At 52.1% G+C, this 22,026-nt stretch overlaps 1 protein-coding gene across 12 annotated transcripts in view; it reads left to right on the top strand.

The window, feature by feature from the left end:
- Window positions 1–22,026, top strand: part of PRDM16 (PR/SET domain 16) — a 338,929-nt gene that overhangs the window by 300,869 nt on the left and 16,034 nt on the right. For 7 of the 12 annotated variants that reach the window (XM_021417565.1, XM_021417561.1, XM_021417564.1 and 4 more), the window contains 6 exons: window positions 7,519–7,653; window positions 10,963–11,065; window positions 14,648–14,846; window positions 17,369–17,516; window positions 17,682–17,835; window positions 20,457–21,867. In XM_021417565.1, coding sequence (XP_021273240.1) covers window positions 7,519–7,653; window positions 10,963–11,065; window positions 14,648–14,846; window positions 17,369–17,516; window positions 17,682–17,835; window positions 20,457–21,867 — 2,150 coding nt within the window. Of the gene's footprint in view, window positions 1–7,518; window positions 7,654–7,701; window positions 7,965–8,815; window positions 9,272–9,727; window positions 9,881–10,962; window positions 11,066–14,647; window positions 14,847–17,368; window positions 17,517–17,681; window positions 17,836–20,456; window positions 21,868–22,026 lie in introns of those variants that run through there. The other 5 variants (XM_021417567.1, XM_021417566.1, XM_021417570.1 and 2 more) reach the window with 4 other exon arrangements.

The raw sequence follows: 22,026 nt of genomic DNA, 5'->3' as shown, positions 1-22,026 counted from the left end.
TCATAGAATAACCCAAGTGGGAAAGGAACCTCTTATCACTATGGATGGTTGGCACGGCAGTGCCTCATCCTCAGCCAAGTGGACACGTGCATTTGTTGAATTTGCCTTCTAGTAGGAGCAGAAGGGAGCAGAAAACCCCGGTGTTACCGACATCGGCGGGCAGCCCCAGTGCTGCAGGCGTGGTTTGTCGTCGAACACGGTGAAGCAGCATCTGGGACATGGAGCAGTGCTCTGCAGCATCTCCTCTCCCCACCGCCTTGCGCTGGCTCTCTTTCGGCTTGCATGTGTGTAAGTGTAAGCACACCCCAGTGCATACACGTGTGCAGTTGCTGTTGTCTTTCGCTGGGGATTTGTTTCCTTCGGTGACGGTTCCGTTTGGGGAGCGGAGGGAGCCGGCTGCTGCCGTAAAGCGGGCAGGAACGAGCTGCAGCTTCGGCGCGCGGCCGAGCGCATGCTGGACGGCTTTAATCCCTTTGACCTTGTGGCGGAGAAGGAGGGAAGTGAAGACATGGTGACAAACACCAGCCCTTTAATGCCAGGTTTGTTACCGCTCCGAGTGCCCTAAGGGTTAATGTAACAGTTTTAAGTCCTTCAATCACACCCACCCCCACCTACAGAACACTTCCAAATAATCCCTTTATAATAGACCCTTTTCCACAGATTGTATCTAACCCGTGCATTAATGGGGCCCGTCGGTGTCAAGCATTTCAACAAACATGGCCAGCAGGCTGCTGGGAGCCCCTCTTCCTCGCTCCGCGGTAATGATCTTTGCCCCTCTGACTTCGCTCCCCTGCTGCAGGGACAAAATTAAACTGCGGATGGCAAAATAGTTATTTGCTGCCCGGGCAATTACATACTTCCAACCCTCTCCATCGCGGAAGGCCAGATGGACTTTATGGAAACCAGACCCGGGCCGCAGTTTTAATTATCATAGTCCTGTCAGAAATGAGTGAAATTCTGAATGACCGCATGAAACGAACCCAAAGCCTTACACATGGATTTTTTCCTCAATAAAATTTTATGGCTTCTTAAAGAAACAGCATTCATATATTTTACGAGGCCTAATCATTCACTAATGCCTATATTAGTGCACCTGTGGCACTCGGCCCCGGCTCTGTTCTCGGCGTGTTATTCCAGCCCCATGTCAGAGCGCAGCACATGCTCCGGGGTGCGCGGGCTCCTGCTCGTTAGCCAGCGGTCGTAATAAGGCCAAGAGATTTATGGGCATTTATCTGCTGAAAATTTTGTTTCATCGTGTGAATAAGGCTTGGAAATGAAATGGCCCTCCCCAGTGCGGGCACGTTCAAAATTTATCGCAGGGCAGAGCAGCTGTGGGAAGGGCTTGGACACGTTGTGTTCCCGTGATAATTCAATAGAGAAAAGAATTTCCCTTGGATGCTTTCCCCTCCAACGAGCAGCACTTGCTGAAGGAATACCTGGGTGCAGTGTGGCACCTGGGAATTCTCCCCCATCGTAGCAGCTCTGGTTCCTGGGAAGAATCACAGAATCACGGAATGGTTTGGGTTGGAAGGGACCTTTAAGACGATCTCGTTCCAACCCCTCTGCTATAGGCAGGGACACCTCCCTCTAGACCAGGTTGCTCACATCCCCATCCAGCCTGGCCTTGAATGCTTCCAGGGAGGGGGCATCCACAACCTCTCTCTCCCTGCAGCAGATGGGGCTTGTTGCGGTCGGTGCTGCTCACCATGGGCAGGGATGCAGCGTGGGCTTTGAGGTTTCCATCGGTGTGAGCACGGTGAGGATGAGCAGGCTGACAGCACAGGGAAGGTGGCACCGAGGAACGCACCCGGTCTGGTCGTTAAAGGCCAATTAGCTAATGAGGCCGCTCCAGCAGTGCTGACAGCCGCGGGCCGCGCTGGGTGTGCTCGCACGGCGCTGCTGGAACGCGCTCAGCAATCTCTCCCTATCCCTTCTCATTACTTCATGTGCTTGGCAGCTGCTAACAGACTGCACGGGCTCAGCCAAAATCAGACCCGGTGCAGAAAGATGGAAAAGACCATGGAGCATCTCCAAGCGTGCGTGGCGGGGCCGGGTGGCCCGTGGTGCTGTGGGTCGGTTCTGGGGGGTGTGTGTGGGTAGCCCTCAGCCCTCGGACTAGGAAAGGACTTCTGTTCACCTACAGCAAAAGGCTGTTACGTTACCATAGGATAAGTGGATCCCGTCCAGTGCACGCTGCGCTTGAAGTAGAAAGAATGGCCAGGAGTGTCAAGCGAAGGATCTTTTCCTTGAGGCCAGCTGTTTAATTTTATTTGCTAGGATGCGAGGTCTACATCTACAGGGCAGCTCTGGCCCCAAGCACCGTCCCTTTAGCAATGCAGGCCCTTGGCACGGAGATCCTTGTGTCTGGGATGTGGGTGTGCAGCCCATGCTCACGCACTGCCCACCCCTGAAGGTGTGGAGCAACCAATTAACGTGTTACGTGGCTTACGGGTGTTCAGCTTTAATTTGGCCTGATTGAATTTATGTTCATCCTTAGAGAACTGGAGGGGCTGCCAGACACAGACAGGGATCATTTCTGCCGTGGAAATACTGCGCTGTGACATTTTTTTAAGGCTGTAGGATTAAGTCTTAATAAAGTGTTTCGACAGCATTTCAGGGCTTGTATGGGGGCTCGGACTTACAGGGGGCTGTTTGCAAAGGGAGTGAGGATAATATTGTGGTTTTCACTGCATGGAACGCAACACAGTGCTTCCCGCTTGGTGTTAAATGAATACTGTTTGAATGGGGCTTTGGAAGCCCTGCATCCTGTAACCCACAGGGTAAAATAACCCACAGCAGCGTCTGTGTGCCCTCCATGGGCTGCTTGGCCACCCCACTCCACCACGCCATCTCTTGGCCCAGAGATGCTGTGCTGGGGGGGGGGTGAAAACGCAGTTTCTCAGCGTATTCAAAGGGCAGATGGATCACTGGGATCAATGCAGAGGGAGACGATTGAACCGGCCCTTCGTTAGTCGTAATTCTGAGAAGAGCAGCACGTTTGGGCTTGGAGGATTCTAGAGCTAACTTAAAAAAAACAGGAGATTTCCGCATCTTTGAGGATAACAGTCAAATTTCTTTGTCTTTTGCTGAGGAGCTGCCACTCAGGCAGCCACCCCGGTGTCCCCAGTGGGATGGCTGTCCTTCTGTCCCTAGGGCAGCCCCAGCAGCGTGCTGATAGCCGCTGCTAGCAGGGGGCAGGCCTGTGGGTGTGCAATTCAATAGCTGCAGGGGGCAGCTCCCATGCAGAATGCAGCTCCCATGCAGAATGCAGCTCCCATGCAGAATGCAGCTCTGTGCAGGATGCATCGCAGTGGCAGAAGCCACCGGTGCTGCAGTGGGACGGCTGCAGTGCCTCACTCTGCACCTTTTTTGGTCTGTTTTTGGTAAATACCAACTAGAAAGAAATCACACGTTTCGGCTGTATGAGAGGTGCACAGTGCATGGTTACTCCATCAAGACAACGTTGCCGTTGGCTCGGTGCGAGATGGCTGCTTTGTTTGCAGAGCCCTTAACGGAGGAGCTGCTGTTCCTGCTTTCGATCCGCTGCGTGGCTCCGGAGGGCAGCCCCCGTATCCTTCCATTCTTTCTCTCAGTGCCAAACCAGTTCACAAGCTCCTCTAATTCACACCTTCTAAAGAGCACGAGAGCAGTGTGTGATCTAAGAGGGCTCCGGGGGCTGTTTCCTCGTGCAGCGTGGCACCCCGGGGGGGTTCCTGTGCCGGGGGAGCGCGGTGCAGCTGTGGGTTGGGGGGGGTTGGCTCCATTCTTTCTCTTTTAAAGTCTTTGCTCAGAATGTGTAAGGTCACGGCTAAAGCAGCAGTAACGTGCACTCTTTTGGCCTGTAAATTCAGGGCATTTAGAGCTAATATGTGAACAGGAATGCACTTCCAGATGGAGATCCTTTGGCTGCTTGGTTGCCGTTAGATGCAACGAGATGAAACGTGAGGAGGGATGGCGATGGTGATGATGTCGCTGCCGGTAAATGTTGGCCTCTGTGGCTTTGGTTTGTGGCCAACCTAAAGAGGGCTGCGCCGTGCAGGAGCTCCCCGTGGGCGGCCCGAGCTGGGGGAGCTGAGAGCCAGCCCAGGAGGGGGGATGGCTCCAGTGCTGGGCGTGAGGGGCAGCTCTCCCCTCTGTTCTTGTGCTGGGGCAGATCCCCAAACCTCTTCATTGCATGGAAAACGCGTGCAGTTTCAAGAACCTCAGCTATCTGAGTTGGTTGGGTACCCGGGTAACTGATGTTACATGTGCTCCATGTGTTGGTAATGGTCAACGCCCTCCAAGGACTGCAGGCACAAATGGCAATGCCGGGAGGATTGGCAGAGCCATGGGGTGATGCTCTGCAGGGCTCTGCTCACCCCCCGTCCTTCCAAGGCCGGTGTAAAGCTGTGCAAGGCGGGCACCCTGTGATGGCTGTTAGCACTGGGAATGGGCGTGTGAAGGCTCTGCTGCTTTCTTGGCCAGCACGTAAAATGCAGCAAATGGTTTTGGCACCCAGAAGAGGCCAACGTGTTCGTGGTGTTCCATTCCCAAAACATGGTTAAAAGGAAGTTGGAGCTGAAGCCTTTGGTTGCACTCTTTGGTTGCAGTTCTCGGGCACCTCTGTCCCAGAGGAGCAGACGTCCTACAGACATCTGCCACTTCCAAAAAGCACTTTATTTTCTTTTAATTGGATCCAGGCCTCTCTGAATTTCCCATTTATTCTTGTCTATTAAGCTTTTAGAACATCATTAATTAATTGGTTTTAAAAAACAAGGCAAAATGAAGCATAATACGCAAGTGTGGTGTCTTGAGCTCCTTCTGCGGGGAGGAAAACTTCAAAGTTTCTGTGTGTATATATTACAAAGAACTGGAAATCCCTTCCTTGACTTGTGTGTACAATATCTGAGGCAACCCCGTGCTTTGACTCAAGCATCATTTCTTTACGGTTTACTGTTTAATTTAAATCAGCGTGGTATGAATGACGTTACCGGTGAAAAACGAGCTTTTGTTGGGAGCAGCGCTTGCCATCGTCTCAAAAGTCTTCTCCTGCTTTGAGGTATTTGCCTCGTGGTTCCCTGCGTGGGATCGGGCTTTCCTTGCTCTGTGCCCTCAATGCTGGGGACCCGAAACCAGCCAAGCTCCATCTGCACCCATGGGTGCTGGCAGAGCCCAGTGCCGTCCCCGCACATCCCAGTGCCACGGCCGGCTTCGTCTGGCACAGTCCTCATTAACTCTTTGTCAAATCACCAGGAAGCCGGGTTAATTGCAGGCAGAGCGCTGGATTTATGAGTTCACCTGGGCTCCGTGTCCACACGTTGGCGGAGGTGTTTCTCTGGATGAAATCTTTTTCTCTTCGTTATGCGGCAAGAATGGACTTTCTGTTTCAGTTACTGCTGCAAGTCATACATGGCAGCCATCTCTCCCTCCCCTTTATTTAAAAGAAACACAACAAAACTTCATGGCAACAGTTTATTGCTCTAAATCAGCTCGTGGGTCATTAAAGCAAAAAAGGGAAAAAAAAAAAAAAAAAAGGAAAAAAAAATCTCCCTCGAACTCCTGCCAAATAAAATGCGAGCATCAGCCAAACTGTCAGAGGCAGATCCCGCGACTATGGGATGAGAAGGTTTATTACACTTCCAGCTTCTGGGGAGGGATGTTATAGCAACAGGACGCTGGGGCACTGATGGCAGAGCCGCGGGCGCTTCGTTTCTTCGCGCACACTGGGAACCCATTAAGCAAACTGACGACAGATCCCTCGGCATTCCAGTCCCGCAGCACACCTCCGCGCCCGCCAGCTCTTGTGTTCTGCCCATTAAGACGTGGAAGAAACAACCCAACGGAGAGCCCGCAAATTAGAGAGGCAGGAAACCTCAAATGATGTGCAAAAAAAATTCGAGAGAATTTTTTTTTCCATCGCTTTTGCTTCGGAGCTCCAGCCTTTCTGATCCCAACAAATGGCGAAACGAAATCTTTGCGAGATCAGCGAGCCCTTTGGATCCCAGCCCCGAATGCTGTGTGGCAGAAAGCAGATGGGGCTGCGGAGCCCCGGGACGTGGCAGCAGTTTCCCCCTGGTGGCATAGAGATGGCTCTGAACCACGGCCACAGCTCTGGGGCCGGGTCCGATGTTGGTGGCTCTTTGCCGCGCCGCTTTGGGAGCCTTTAATCCGAATGAACACGTCAGCCAAATCGACCGCAGAGGGGAAGGACGGGGAGCTGGGAGCGGGAGGGCTCAGTTGGACGCGGTCAAGGGAAAAAACAACTCAATGAGAAATCCATGGTGAGGTGTTGGTGGGGTGGGATGGAGTGGGAGCGCTGAGGGGCAGCGAGGCGATGGCAGCGCTCTCGCAGCGGTGGAGGTTTCCGAGCACGCTGCTTAACAACGGCGCTGCCTGGAATAATCCCTGCACTCTCCTGCCCCGTTCCACGCTCCCGCTGTTTTCAAAGGTCCAGCATTGAAAACATTAAAGCGTGGCACGCTCTGAGGGACAGCACATGCAGAGTGCCATCCAGGGACACTGCTGGGCCGTGGTTTGTGAGGCCGGTCTATTTATGGAGTACAGTGAAGGTGTGTGAAAAACAGGGCCTTCAGTTCTCAGGCTTCACACAGACTCATTTTTTCTCGTTTTGTTCTGTGAGATTTCACACCTCCACTTTGGGTGCGAAAGCTCCGGCAGCACCGCAGAGTTTCGGGTGATTTGGGGCTCTCAGGACGCTCTGAAGCGGAGCTGTGAGCCACGTGCGGGGGCTGCAAAGCAGTGGTGAACTTCAGCTGAGTTCTGGGGTTTTCCAGAGCCACCTGAAGCGTCTGCAATCCCAGGGGATGAGAGAGGGCACCTGCAACGTGCAGCTATAAAACAAAGCAGGCTCTCAGTCTCACCCTGGAACGTGCTGTCCTGCTTAGCTGAGCTCACAACTTCACTGATTGCTGCTGTGCAGGTTAATGGAACCGGGCATTGCTCGCCCAGACTATCAAAACCTCCCTGCTGTATGCCCAGACTGTCCAATGACACTGACCATCCCGGTTTTGTGGGTGGAAACCAATTGTTTCCATCAGAGCTGCTATCCCTTTCTGCCCAGGTGTGGCAGTCCCACATCTGTAGCTCATTTGGGGTCAGTATGGAGCTGTAACCTCAACGAGAGCCCACGGTGTCGATCACCCTCTGTGTTCCTGGAGGACACTGCCTTGTGTCAGGCCTTTCATTATGGGGAGAGCTGAAGAGCTGTGCACAATGCGGCCACGCTTACTGCTGGGCTCAGCTCTGGGTTACGTTTGGTGGCACTTCTCAATGACCCGACACTCATTCACAGCAGAAAATTCCCCTCTTCCCTTTCTTTCTCCTTTTCTTTTGCCTGAGGTTCGCAAGCTCAGGAATGTACCTTGTTCCAAGTCATATGTCTTTATTAATTCTGTATAGCATCCAGCTTTCTCCCTTCTATTTCTTGTTGGGAATCTTGCCGTGCAAATAATTCTCCTTTCTTCCTTCCCCCTGTAGCTATCATTCGATAACCAACGACCTCTGCATTTCTTCCCGCAGATTGCTGACGACCTGGGAAACGAGAAATTCTGCATCGATGCCAGCCAGAGCGGAGCAGGGACCTGGCTGAAGTACATCCGTGCAGCCTGCTCCTGTGCCGAGCAGAACCTCGCCGTGTGCCACGTCAACGACCAGGTAACAGCCCTGGCACTGCTGCCTTGCTGCGCTCCTTGCAGGATGCACACAGCAGCAGCACGGAGCGGCTGCAGCACCCAGCACCACGCAGCAGCGCCGCTGCGGTGCCCATAGCAGAGCTCTCTGCCGCCCCATCTTCCAGGGCTGTGGTGGGGAAGGTCGTGAGAAGTGTTACCACCTGCTGTGACACAGGTTGTGCTAATCAAACACGTGGGAGCCACTGGTGGTATTTCACTGCCTTCAGAAGTGCAGAAAGGTGATGCTGCGAGCTGTCGATGGTGGGCAGATGCGACGCCAGGCTGCAAGCTCAGGTTGGGTCTGGGTTTCAGAGGGGTGGGGGTGGAAGAGGGTCTGGGGGTCTGCAGAGGGCAAACAGAGACTTGATGGGCACAGGGGGAAAATGCTGGTGGAGCAGGTGTGGGTGTTTGTGGGGGACATGGATGGACCGAATGGGTTTGATGTTGGTCCCACAGCTGCAGTGACCTTTCTTCTCTATGCAGATGATGAGGCATTCCAGGAATTAAGCAGCCATTCTTTATAAAGCTGTTTGAAACTCAAATCCAAAAGTGGATTCGGGACAATGATCCAAGCTGGGAGTTCCACAAGCCTCAGGTTGTCAGTGGGTCAGATATCCTAGTTGAGACCTAATGCAGTCACACTGTGACTACCAGCTAGCAAAGAGGAGGCAAGTTTGGATGCAGGGCTGGAAAAATGTACTTCTAACAAATGAAGACCAGCCTGCAGCTGGCAGGGATGCTGCAGTGGATCTGAAGGAAGGCAGCCTGTGTAAAATGGGAGTCGCTTGGGTTGCACAGTGGCAGCCCACTGCTGGCTTCTCTGGGGTGAAGGGAAGGGCTACACATATGTATGTAGATGTTGCCAGCAACCTGAGGGCTCTGCCGTGTTTTATTCCAAACCCATTCTGCTGCACGTCCTTCTGCCCTTGTCCCTCACCTGCAGATTGTTGGTGGTGCACGTTTGTAGTGCACGCAGCAGCCTGCCTGGAAAGAGCCGCTGCTGATCATAGGCAGGCATCCTCCTGCCTTTCCTTTTTCTTAAAAAATAAACCCACCGAAGCTTACCTGAAGGGGGTGAGTAGCATGGAAGCGGTTTTTCAGAAGGAGTAAAAAAGTGCAGTATGTTAAATGAGGTACGTGGGCTGCTTGCACCCAAAGCAGCATCACGGTGGTGTGCAGAGAGCTGCAGGGCCTCTGGGACACCAGGCCCAGAACATGAAGCTTTGGGTGCTCCCAGTGAAATGAACATTTTGGGAAGAGTCCAGGCAATGAACATGACAGCCACAAGCCTCCCTGCTGCGTGAGAGCTGCTACTTTGCTTTGCATTAGGGATGCTTAAAAAGGGCCTGACAGGAAGGGAAACGCAGCAGCTTTAATTAATTCAGACCATCAGTGGCACGATTGCAAGGTGTAGTTAATGATTGTAATGAGATGTTTGATGAAATTAATGCGACTCCAGCAGAATCCAACCCTTCCCTGACAATTAATGAGGGCTGGACTGTATCCCTTGAAAAACTGCTGCAGAAATGTGACTCTGTACACTGAGCAACTTTGTTCTCAGAACAAATAGAGGGGTGAGGGGTTAAAGATGCTGCCCAGAGGTGAGTGCAACCATTCAGTGGTGGCAGCCATTCAGCGCTGCCGTGCTGAGGGATGCTTCCCGTGCCAAGCTCACGAGTGTGGCTGTGGACCAGGCTGACCTTTCAGATCCTGGTTTGTGTTTTGGGGCTCCGGCACGCGCAGGGAAGGGCTGGGGTCGGGGTCGGGACACCTTGGGAAGCTCTTTCTCTGCCGCACCTTCTCCGTGGCCTTTCCTGCTGGCTCGCGTTCCTCCTCTCGCACTCCAGTAACCGCAGTCAAACCACACGGCGTTCTTCGGGGGTGGGGGGGGGAGGGGGGGACACCACACGGCGTTCTTCGGGGGTGGGGGGGGGAGGGGGGGACAAGCGCGGACATCGCACCGCGCTGATCCCACCCGGGAGCGCTCCGAGCGCGTCGGGGCTGCGGGGCTGTGCGGGCGGAGCGTGCCCCCTGGTGGGACGGGACGGGACGCGCTGCGATGGGACGGGACGGGACGGGACGGGGCGGCCGCACTCGCGGGTTCGGCTCCTGTTCGCCCCCGGGCTCGGGGCAGCGGTGAGAGGTGGGGAGGTCCCAGGGAGTCCCGGAGCAGCGCTGGAGAAATGGCACGGCTATTGTGCGAGAGCTAGGTAGGGATGTGCTAAGGGAACGGAGGAGCGGGGCAGCGTGCTGGCTCGTGTGTGTGCGTGCTCGGTGGCAGCGTGGCCGGTGAACCTGCTGGGGGATTCCTGGATTCAGGCCGGAGAAGCAGAGCTGGGCTCAGCCCGGCCCCCGCCTGGTGCTGCGGAGCAAAGGGACCCAGAGAGCAGCACGGTGCCATGAGCAGCGTGCACACGGGCTGTGATGGTTCGGGGTCGTCGTCCCCCGCGGGCACAGAGGGAGCCGCAGCTAGCTGGGGGTAAAGTCTGGTTGATATCCCAAAAAAGAATTTTGTGCGATGCTGTTCGAGGGAGTGCAAAGAAAACCTTGCAGCTGATGCCTGGTGCCCGCTGGATTCTCGCGGTGTTGTGTGGCAGAGGGTGGGGTGCAGCGTACTCTGAAAGTCTGGCAAACTCCTGCAGAAGGCACAGAGCCCCGGGATGCACAGGGCCACGCACAAACTCCCACCTCCAGCTCCTGCTGCTGTGCTTGCTGGTTTCCTTCCTCATCGAGGCCGTTCCTCTCAGTTCACACGGGCGCTGAGATGGGGCACGCGGCTGGGAGGGGTCTGAGCTCTGAAAACAGGTCCTGCTGCTGGTGGGCATGGGCTGCTCGGTGGGCTGGTTCGTGTGCTGGCATTGAGTCAGGTCCTCGGGCTCCAGGTGGGAGCAGCCCACAAAAGAAGGGTGTGAGGTGCCACTCTGTGATCGCAAGGCCCATTTGGGCTTAGAGAAGCAGGGACTTAAGTGCTTCAATTCCATCAGGTTAATCATCCCTTTGCCGTGCTGAATACACGGAGCTCAGAGGAGGTAGGAGAAACAATGGGAAGATTTTTGTGTAGTTTGAATGAGAGAGGCTGTTACCGTAAATACTACTTTGTGGTCCAAACTGCGTGAAACTTGACGTGCACGGAGTAAAATAAAGGCAGGAGAAAGAGCTCTTAGTAGCAATTATGCAAATCGAGTGACAGCCTCCCCTGTTAGCCGGAATAATTTGAGTTATTGGTTAAAAATGTAAAGCGCACATCTTTGCATATTTAACATGGCTCTCAATTTTTGTTTCTGCTTCGCAGATCTATTATAAAGTTATTAAGGAAATCGAGCCGGGAGAGGAGCTCTTGGTGTGCGCGAAGGAAGGCGGCTATTCCCTGGGGAACATGGCACCCAGCATGGAAGGTAAGGCCGTGTGCTGCCAGCGCTGGGCGAGAACCTCCGTCCACGGCCCCAGGTGGGCTGGCTCCATCAGCAGCTCTTTGCTTTTTCTGCTTATTTTCGCTCCTCCTCACCAACGTGAGTAGTTGTGTTAGTCAAGGCCGGGCTGGCTGGGGGCAGCCTGGTCTCATGGTGGCATCCCTTCGAGGTCCCCTCCCACCCGAGCCGTCCCGTGGCTCTAGGACTCGGTGACAGCAGGGTGCAGCAGGGCTGGGGTTCTCACTGCTGGAGAATTCCCCCCCGGGGGCTGCACGACTCATGCTGGATGCACCGAGCACTGCTCGCTTCCTCATGTGTTTTCCTCTGAATACGCTGCTGCTCATTTCTGGAGCTCGCTCACCACGCTGACCGTGTGAAAGACCTTTGTGCTCCCCACGTGAGGTGTTTTCTGGTAAGGCAGGGTCTTTGGCAAGCTCTTAATTGGAACTGTTGCTCTAGAGAACAAATGGCTGAAATGTGAGTCCCTTCACCTGGGCATCCCATAACCCGTTTATTTTCCTTCGCCTGCGTATGAATATAACTGTCAGAGTCAGCTTTGCAGTGAAACTCTTTGGAAGTACACGTGCAGCGCACACAAGGGCTGTGGAATAGCGCTCACGATGCGGTGGTGCAAGCAGGGCTCTCGGAGCAGCAGTTGCTCTCTCACCGAGAGGTTGGCACTGGAATTATTTTCTCCCTTTTCTCCCCACGAAGGAGTGAATCATTTTCTTGGGATCGACACAGACGTGGATAATTCCTGCACACACCGTGGTGCGGTGCCGTGTGCCTTTCTGATGCCAGAGGGAAACTGGAGAGAAAATTCCGCCCCGTTTTGCATTTGTGTTTCTAGCAGGCTTTTGTTTGGACGAGCAGAAAGTGCTCCTTGTTTTCCATCTTTGTCATTATATAACGTTTATCTGTGTCTTCCTGGGAACGTCTAGTGCTTCTGCCACGTAATTGCTTTCAAATTATAAGAGGCCAACATTAAATATTTGACTCCTTAATACTTCTGACTTTCGGTAATGCTATCTCCCTGCTGCCTGCACCCCCATTTCGCCTCTGAATTAACAAGAAAGAAAATGCAAAATTGTTCCACACGAAGATAATTATCATAAAAATCTTTTATCCAAACCCCAGCCAAACACAGCAGACCCCTTATCACTGCAGGAATTTTGAGTAGGGCACTTGAACTCCTTTGAGATTCGAGTCTGGTAGATTAGCATGTAGATGCCACATAATTGTGTTCCCCTTGGTTTCTCTGAAAGCTATTAGGCACTGATTTATTTTTCTGTTGCATTCCTGCTTTGTCCTGAGTGTTACTGATGGAACTTTAGATAGACACGTATAACCATAGATTTGACAAACAAGACGCAGAGAGCAGGCAGCAATTTTTTGTTACCGGATTTCTCTTTTCTTTTCATCCCCTTCTCCTCCGTAAGGTGCTGAGGCAGGAGCCACTTTTGAAGGGCAGTATTTGTATTTGCGGCGCTCACGGGAGGAGAAAGAACTCGAATGAGAACTTGCTTTAAAGGGCGATATTTTCATTTGTGATGCTGAAGGAAAGGAAAAGCTCTTTAATGAACCTGAAGCGTAGGAGCTGGGTGTCACGTCCAAAGGCACGGAGCAGGGCGAGTCGGGTTCGCTCCATTCCGAGCTCCTTTGTGACAGGGGGAGGTTTTGCGGGGCGAGGAGCTGGCCTGCAGCCCGCAGCACCATTTATTGAGAAGTCTGATTTCTAACGTTGTGGAATCTAGCAAGCAGAGCGCAGCGCTGGGCACTGACGGGACGTGGCCAGCCACCCTGCAGCCGGGCGCTGTGTCAGTGCCAGAGGAATGCTTGCAGGCAGTGACAACATGTGCAGCGTGTGACTATAAGGCTTTTAATCGTATATATATATTTGTCGGTCCTTTAAAAATACGTTTTTCCAAATCCAAATATTCTGGGGGAAATAAAAACATTTCTTTCCCTGCTATCATTATCTTCCACCTATAGAAAAAGCTGCTCGCTCCTGGAAGAGGAGTGGTGGTGTTAGTGCAGCTGGAGCCGTACGAAACAGGCAGGGCTTTTTCGTCTCGCTGATGTGCCGCAGCTGGGTCTCTAAAAATCGGTGCAAATGGAAACTCAAAAGCTGGTCGTTCTGGGGAACCTCTGTGGGTTGAGCTGTGAGGAGGGGAGCACTGTGTTTGAACAAGCTCCTGGGCAGAGCTGCCCCACATCAGCCACTCCGCCCATCCCATCCCCTGCCCCACACCTTGCCCCATAGCCTGTCTGCGCCAGGCCTGCTTCCAGTCCCTAACCACATGCAGGTTGAGTCTGAAATGCTGCTATCTAACACTGTGTGCTCTGTGCTATAGGTGAGGGGAAACACAATAACAAAGCATTACATGATACTACAATTCCTTTTTTCTTTCTTTTTTTTTTTTTCCTCCATGAAAAGCTGTTTGCATTATTTTAATGGTAGGTTATGCACAGTCTCTCACTGGTGCTAGGTGGGTCCTTACGTCCTAATTTCCAGGTTTCCTTCCCCAGGGACTTAAAACACACGAGATGCACGTTAGTGCTGTTTTACAAACTGCCACTAAACAGAATTTCTGTAAGGAGCAGAACAGGGCCGATGCACAGCACTGGGAGACTGCTGATCCCCATGCAGAGCACTCCAGCTGGCAGAACGAGTTGAAATGGGAAAGATAGGGGCGGTTTCTGCTCTTAGCTCTCCTTGTTTTAGTTAAAAATGCATCCTCCTGCCCGGCATCCCACCGCCTCTCCATCCCAGCGTGGGCATGGGACGGCCCCACCACCACATTCACTCCTGGCTCCACCTCTCGGTGAGCACATTTCCACTCATCCCTCCGAAGCGGTGCGTCTGACCACGGGCTTTCCTCTTTGAAAGTGAAGTTCTCAGAAAAAGAGCATAACGCAGCCCTGAGGAGGTGGGCAGCCACGGCGCGGGTGGAGCCGCAGAGCCCCGCGCCGTCCCCGCTCTGTTCTGGAAAATTTACAGCTCTGCGCCGATTGTTTGACTTGGCACCGTGGTCAGGATGCTGCCTTGTAAACTTAATAATGGCTGCCCTCTTTTTAATTTGTTTGACCTTGACTACGATAATTTATTATGTTCATTAGGACTTGGGTTTTTTTGTTCCTTTTTTATTTTTTCTCGGTGGGGGGAAGTGCACAGCACAACAGCAACGACTTGGGCTCCCTTTCCTTTCTGTTCCTCCGTGGTGCTTTGGTTCCGAACTCCACTGCCCACAGAGGACAGCGGTCGGAGGGCACTGGCCCTGAGCTGGGCATGACCTGCTCCTTCCTTTCCTTTCCTGGTGGCCCCTTTTGAGGAAGAGCTCATTTGTTCTTCCCACAAGGCACAGCACCCGCGTGCTGCCCTGCCTGTGCCGGGCTTTCCTTGAGCGCTTAAAGCGAAACCTTTCCGCTGTCACTTGCAGATCTCCTGTTTGGTGGTTTGAATGACCTCACAGAGCAATACGTTTTCTTGACGAGCACCACACTGGGTGAAATAGAACTTTGGAATGTCCTGACCCACAATCGGAGTGACCCTTCTGTCTGTTGCAGAGGAGCACACGTTCCGCTGCGAGGACTGCGATGAGCTCTTCCAGTCCAAGCTGGACCTGCGGCGGCACAAGAAGTACGCGTGCAGCGCCGTGAGCTCGCTCTATGAGACGCTCAACGACGAGATCAAGCAGGAGGGCCTCGGCGATGGGCAGGTCTTCGAGTGCAAGGACTGCGAGAGGATGTTCCCCAACAAGTACAGGTATGGGGCTCAGGGTCTCATGCCTTGGGCACCCCCCTTTGGTGTGGGTGGTGAGGGCCTGGGTGGGAGCTGGGTGGCTCAGGATACAGCAGGAGCGCGCCTTTCCTTCCCCCTGCCCGCCCCGATTGGGCTCAGGGGAGCGATTTGATGCTGTGAGCTGCTAGACAGCTTTCAGTCTCCCCTGGCTTCTATAGGCTGCGGTGCTTTCCTGCCCACGCTGAGGCCCTGCCCACTTTCTGAGCTCCCTGTGACCTTCCCAGGGCTGGCATGGGTGGCCTGGTCAGCGGCTCTGTGACAGCTGCTCCCCTCTGTCGTCCTTCTGAGGGCACGGCAGCATGACGTGCTGCCACTATTTGCAGCTAGGATTCTATCTGACGTGATGCTTGGCCCTTTGAGATCAATGGGTATAAAGAGGCTTTGTCATACTAAGAACTCTGACGTGGTCACGAGCTCCTACTTAATCTTGCAGGAGCAATCTACAACTCCTTTCCCAACACATATCCACCTCTTTAACTATTCATAAAAATTCTTCTTGTTTACCAAGTGTTTTTGTAGTAGAATTATGGAACAAAAAAAGAGAAAACAAGATATTCAGATATTCTCCATCATTTTTAACTTACAATGATTATTGTTTATGAGACAACTCTAAATAAGAATGGAACTTCTTTAAAGGGAAGATTCTTTGTCCTGCTGAGTTTGAACTGGAAGTTTCCATTTCTCAAGCGTGATGTGATAGGAACAGAACGCAGCCTTAAAGCGGAGATCTTTGAGATTTCTGATTCACGTGCAGTGCAATACTCAAATGGTTCAGTAGTAGGTGCCAGGTGCTAAAAAATGTTAAGGATTTTTCTGGCTTTGTTTCTTGTTCTGAATCATTCTCGGACTGTGGTTATTTGCATCCGGAGCCTGTAACACCTAGGCTGGTTTTCAAGGTTTGCATTGGTTCAAAGTCAGGCAGGGTGGCTGTGGTCATGCCAAGGGGTGAAGAACAGAACACTGAGGAGGGGGGTTGTTTGTTTTTTAAAACAAGCAACATAAAGTTTGGGGTTATTTTTTTCCAACAAGGACAAATGCAGCGAGCAACATCACCAATGTGTGCTGTGCACGCTGACGGGTTTAGCAGAGCTGGAGAGAGCTTCCACATCTATCCCTCCCCCATCAACCCGCTGCGTTTTATGTGCTGAGAAGCCCACACCAACCCCGAATAAATCCAGTCAGCATACCTCGATGGTCTTATAATTTTTCAGAAGTTAATACAGATCAAATCAAGAGTGCCACTGGGGAACTGAAATTGAGCATTTAGCAGCTGACTAAATAAATAAATGTTTTGCTAATCCCAGTAGGTACTTGCCTCTAAACAGCATATTAGTTTGTCCATATTTGCTCTAAATAAACTCATAAATCACAGTTAACAGGAACATATTTTTATATATGTGCCGGGAAAGTATGCATTTCTTCGTATGCATAAAGAATTTTGTAGTGCGAAGAGCAGCATTTATTTAGCAAAATGAATATTGCCTCTTTAAAACGAGTGGATTGTCAGTTGATAAGGGGTGGGCCCAAGAGTATTTCATATCAGAACTTGGAGGAGGAGGAACCAATTTTGGGGCCAGGCAGGTGTGCTGGCTGCTTGTTGCGGCCCAACCAGGCAGTGATGGTGGAGCGGCCTTCAACATGGCCGTCCTCCTTTGTGTGCCAGTGGACGCCTTCAGACTTGAAGGCAGGTCAGTGCCATCAGTGCCAGCACCAGGAGCACGTGTGGTGGTCCCTCCTGCCCCAGATATGGCTGCCCCATGGCAGGACCGTGAGCCAGAGGCCGTGCTGTGGTGGAGGGGAAGGCAGGGAGCCCTGCACTGCCTTGCACAGCCATCCCGGCCATGGCCCGCGTCCAGCAGCCGCCTCGCTTTGCCATCGTCCTCCCGCTTGGAGGGAGGCTGCCAGTTGGCAGGAGCTGAAATCGCCGGGTTCGGTAATAAAAGATGTCTGACATTTAGAAGTGAAATGTGTTTGCACCTCATCGTGTTTCTTTCCAACGTTAAATTGCTCTGTTCCGGGAAGCGGCGGGCTTTGTGCCCGTGTGAATGGCAACGCGATAGCCTCGGCGGCGGCCGCGCGTATCTTGTCTTTCCCTGTGGGGATGCCGCAGGAATCCTGGTCACAAAGTGCTCCTTTTTCCTGTCAGGACCCCGCGGGCTCAGCCCCGGTTTTATCTTCCCTTTCCTCCTGGTAAATGGGCTCAGTAAGAAAAGTCACAAAACCCGGCGGCTTTTTGAGGCAGAGGGGACAGTTTCCATCTGTGAAATGAATACCAGAAACGCGCGTATGGCCGCAGCTCTCGGTGCGGCTGGGCTGCTCACGGCTCCTGTGGCTGTGGTGGGGGGGCCTAGGCCGCTCCTGCCCCCACCGTGAGCCCTGAGCAGTTTCTGTTTTGTCTGCGTGGGTCACTGCTCCATCTGGAGCGGTGTGTGGGGCAGGCCTGGCTCTGCAGGCCCCGCACGCACGGCCGTGTCTCTCCTCCCAAGCCTGGAGCAGCACATGGTGATCCACACCGAGGAGCGGGAGTACAAGTGCGACCAGTGCCCCAAGGCCTTCAACTGGAAATCCAACCTGATCCGCCACCAGATGTCTCACGACAGCGGGAAGCGCTTCGAGTGCGAAAACTGCGTTAAGGTGCGGCAGCTTCTGCTGGGAGGGCCCTGGGATCGGGGTTGGGGCTGGGGTTATGGCTGGGGAACATCCCGCACCGTGGAACCAGGTTGATCAGGGCCAGCAGCAGCCTCGCTTTCCGCTCCTTCCCGCTTGGTTTCCACGCCCTGAAGGCGTTTTCTCTTGCAGGTGTTTACCGACCCGAGCAACCTCCAGCGGCACATCCGTTCCCAGCACGTCGGCGCGCGAGCCCATGCCTGCCCGGACTGCGGCAAAACCTTTGCCACCTCGTCTGGCCTCAAACAGCACAAGCACATTCACAGCACTGTCAAACCTTTCATATGTAAGTTGTCATGGCCATCACGGAGCCCCGGCTCTTGCTGTAATTGCACGTATCCTGCGGGGCCCCCCAGTTCTAGCTGTCCCTCTGTCAGCAGCCGCTGTAATTTTATAGGTCAGAGCACAAGATGGAATTATTTTTATTTTTTTTGCACGCTCCCTGTTTTTTCAGTAAACATTCGTGGCAGTTTTTGACTTTCTTGACAAGTTAAAAGCTGAGTCTCTCAGCAGTCCCAGCGATGCCATTTTCTCATCTCTTTTCTTTCTCTCTCCTTTTTGTGTTTTTTTTTTTTTCCCCATAATAATTTTTGAATGTTCGTGTTGGTGACATCAATAAACACCTGGCGCAGCCTGCCCGGAGTGTTTCCAGGGGTGCCTCCGACCCTGTAGCCATGGTGCAGATTTTGGAGCAGCCTCAGAGATGAGTTTTTAAGAGTTTTATTTTTCCTTCTTTATTTACTGCGAGTTTCATCTAGATTATGCTTGGAAACCAAATAAATAGCGGATTAGCCGTGTCCTTAGTGCCCACTTTAGAGGAATATTTCTGAAGAAGGGTTTTCCCTCGAGAGCCGTTTGTCTCCTTTCTTGTCATTTTGGGGTTATATATTTTTTTAATTGACACAGCACCTATGGGATTTGGATAACTGCGCAGAAAAGTGGATTGTGTCACAACAAAGCCATGGAAACTTTAGGGACTGCTTCCTGACGCTCTTCAAAAAGTGCCATTAAAGCACAGAGCGGGATCTGGGTTTGATTCCAGGCTTTGATGTTACGGTAGGGAAGGCACTGAACCCACTTCTGCCTTTTTCCCTGTTGGTATAATGGGAACAGTATGCAGGGGTATCCTGGGAGACTCGTTTCATTAGCGTGCTCTGAGATAATCAGATGGGTGTCAGCGGAGGAAGAAAAAACGCTCTTATTGCTCATTTTGATGCAATCTTTCATTTGATGACGGGCACATGAAAGAGATAATTTGAATCTCGTAGTATTGCCGCAGTGAGATGAATGATTTCTTCTCATAATCTCCTCACTCTCACCTCATAAGAATTAGGGAGTTGTCAGTCTAAATCAGCGTGTAAAGCAACTGAGGCCGGTGCTGCCTGGTTCAGATGTACCAGGTGGAGTCACATGCGTTAATATGGAATCCATTAGCAACTTGAGGGGAGCCGTGAGGCAGGGTTCCCTGGGAAGGCTTTTGTTTTCTGCTCAGTGGAACTTGGGGTGGTTTCTGTTGTGTTCCCTCCCCTAGTATTGAGCCCAGCTTAAAAAAAAAAAAAAAGTAACTTTGATGTATGTGTATATATACATCAGGAGGCTGTAGCAACTCTTCCTGTTGTGGCAAATGGAAGAGCCCAGCTCTCTTGGAAGACGTTGCTTTTGTTATCTTCTGTTTTCTCACAATTTTTTGCTGCATGGATACAGCATAACATTTTTTTTTTCTTGTACGATTGCGAATGCATACAGCAAAAAATAGCACAAACACAGCACTGAGCCAGTGAAAACTGACAGAAAGTGCACTCGGTTGTGATACCATCTGCTGAAGCAGATTAACTATTTATTGTAAACTGGAGTGTGTGTTCTTGCAAGCCACGATGCAGCATCCCTTGGCACGTGGCAGGGGGAGGCAGTTAAAGTTAGAAAGGGGAAATTTTGTTCTGGATAGGAAAATAAGCAAACATCTTTTAAATAAATCCACCCAAATGTGGCATTTCTTCAGAAATTGGTAGCAATTTGGGAGGGAGCTTACACAAGGTATCCTTACTCTTGGAAGGGTTTGGGCAAGCGCAGTCCCTACGGGTGCTGGACACGGTGATGATCCACTGAATTTTGGGATGCTCGTTTCGATGGAAATGGCCAATTTGTCCAATTTTAGTAATCTTTGCTTTGAGTTTCAATAGAGAAGGCTTCCTCTTATGTTTTCAGAGCTGCCCTTCACCTGTCTTGCGATACTCAAATACCAATGACAATCCTAGAAATTAGAAAAGAAGTAGAGGGAAAGTCAGGCTTCCATGTGCCTCTCAGTAAAAGTGAGAGGGAGGGAGGAAGGAAGGAGTGCTCGGTCACGGGTCTGAGGGCTGAGTGTGGGCAGGATTTGGGTTCAGGTCCTTGCCTGCCCGCCTGCACAATGCGCCTTCCCTCTCTTTGTCGCAGTTTCCATGTTTACAAATTGGTGATAACAGCAGTTCTCCTGTGAAAGAAGTGTGTTAATTCACTCAGAAGTAGAATTTATTCCTGTGTTGAAAGAGGCATTAGACAATAAAAAGTTACAGTGTTTGGATATATAGAAAAGTTTGGGTGGGAGTTTTTTTCTTCCTCCTTTACGCTCTTCCTTCCACACCAGCAAAGTCTGTAGGTGAAAGCGGTCGTAAAAAATCACATTTTGAAAGCTCTGTATTTACAGACCATTAAAGAGAAGGGTGAGGTAGTGTTAGCTTAGCACTGCCAGCCGTACTAATTCAACAAATACAACATCTCCCCCTCCGCACGGAGCTCTGGCTGGCAAGGCATTTACGGAACATCCCCACGGAGTGGTTACTTACTCTTAATGGCATTAAAGAAAGCTCTTAACTCGCTCCGTACCATTTCCTGTTAATTTCATATTGCTTTTGTTGTTGGTTTCTGTTGATGCTTTAGGTGAGGTCTGTCACAAATCCTACACGCAGTTCTCCAACCTCTGCCGTCACAAGCGGATGCACGCGGACTGTCGCACCCAGATCAAGTGCAAGGACTGCGGCCAGATGTTCAGCACTACCTCCTCTCTCAACAAGCACCGGCGCTTCTGCGAGGGCAAGAACCATTACAACCCCGGGGGCATTTTTGCCCCAGGCCTCCCCTTAACGCCCACCTCCATGATGGACAAATCCAAACCCTCTCCCAACCTCAACCATGCCAGCTTGGGATTTAACGATTATTTTCCATCCCGTCCCCACCCGGGGGGTCTTCCGTTCTCACCTGCCCCCCCTGCATTCCCTGCCCTCACTCCGGGATTCCCAGGGATTTTCCCACCGTCTCTATACCCCCGGCCCCCGTTGTTACCACCCACGCAACTCCTCAAAAGTCCCCTCAACCACACCCAAGACGCAAAGCTTCCGAGCCCCCTCGGGAACCCAGCACTTCCCCTGATCTCTGCGGTGAGCAACAGCAACCAGGCCGCCTCGGCAGAGGAGAAATGCGAAAGCAGCCTGGAGAACTCCTACCTGGAGAAGTTAAAAGCCAGGAACAGCGACATGTCCGATGGCAGCGACTTCGAGGACGTCAACACAACCACGGGCACGGACCTGGATACCACCACTGGCACCGGCTCTGACCTGGACAGTGATGCAGAGAGCGACAGGGACAAAACGAAAGATAAGAGCAAACAGATGGAGAGCAAGCCAGACTTTGTCAGCAGCTCTGTGTCTGCGAGCTCCACCGGCAACACAAGTGAGATCCCTCTCTTCTATTCTCAGCATTCCTTCTTTCCTCCCCCAGAAGAGCACCTGCTGCCCACCACAGGGGCAGCTAATGACTCTATTAAAGCTATCGCCTCCATCGCAGAGAAGTATTTTGGACCTGGCTTTATGGGGATGCAGGAGAAAAAGATGGGTTCGCTCCCGTATCATTCCATGTTTCCGTTTCAGTTCCTCCCCAATTTCCCCCATTCACTCTATCCTTTCACGGAGCGAACCCTCAATCACAACTTGCTGGTCAAGGCAGAACCAAAGTCACCCAGGGACCTCCACAAAGTGGGCAGCACCAGCTCGGAGTCACCCTTCGATCTCACCACAAAGCCAAAAGAGCTAAAGCCAATCCTGCCACCGCCGAAGGTCCTGCCAGCCCCGTCCTCGGGGGAGGAACAGCCACTGGATCTGAGCATCGGCAACCGCATCCGAGCCAGTCAGAACGGAGGGAGGGAGCCACGGAAAAACCACATCTATGGAGAGAGAAAACTAATGGCAAGTGAAGTCTTACCCAAGATTTCCCAGTCCCAGCTGCCTCAGCAACCATCCCTGCATTACGCTAAGCCATCACCCTTTTTCATGGATCCCATCTACAGGTATTAACATACCCTGCCTTAATTGTTTCCTCTAATGAGCTCATTTTCTAGCTGGCATCATCACTCGGGGTAGATGTGGATGTGGGTTGTTCAGAAAGAGCAGTGCAGGTCTGATACAGTCAGTGTGTCCATACAGCCTGGCAGTGCTTGTCTGCCCTT

Source organism: Numida meleagris, chromosome 20 (assembly GCF_002078875.1).
Source record: "Numida meleagris isolate 19003 breed g44 Domestic line chromosome 20, NumMel1.0, whole genome shotgun sequence".
Lineage (NCBI taxonomy): Eukaryota > Metazoa > Chordata > Aves > Galliformes > Numididae > Numida > Numida meleagris.
This window is presented reverse-complemented; position numbering and strand designations above follow the sequence as displayed.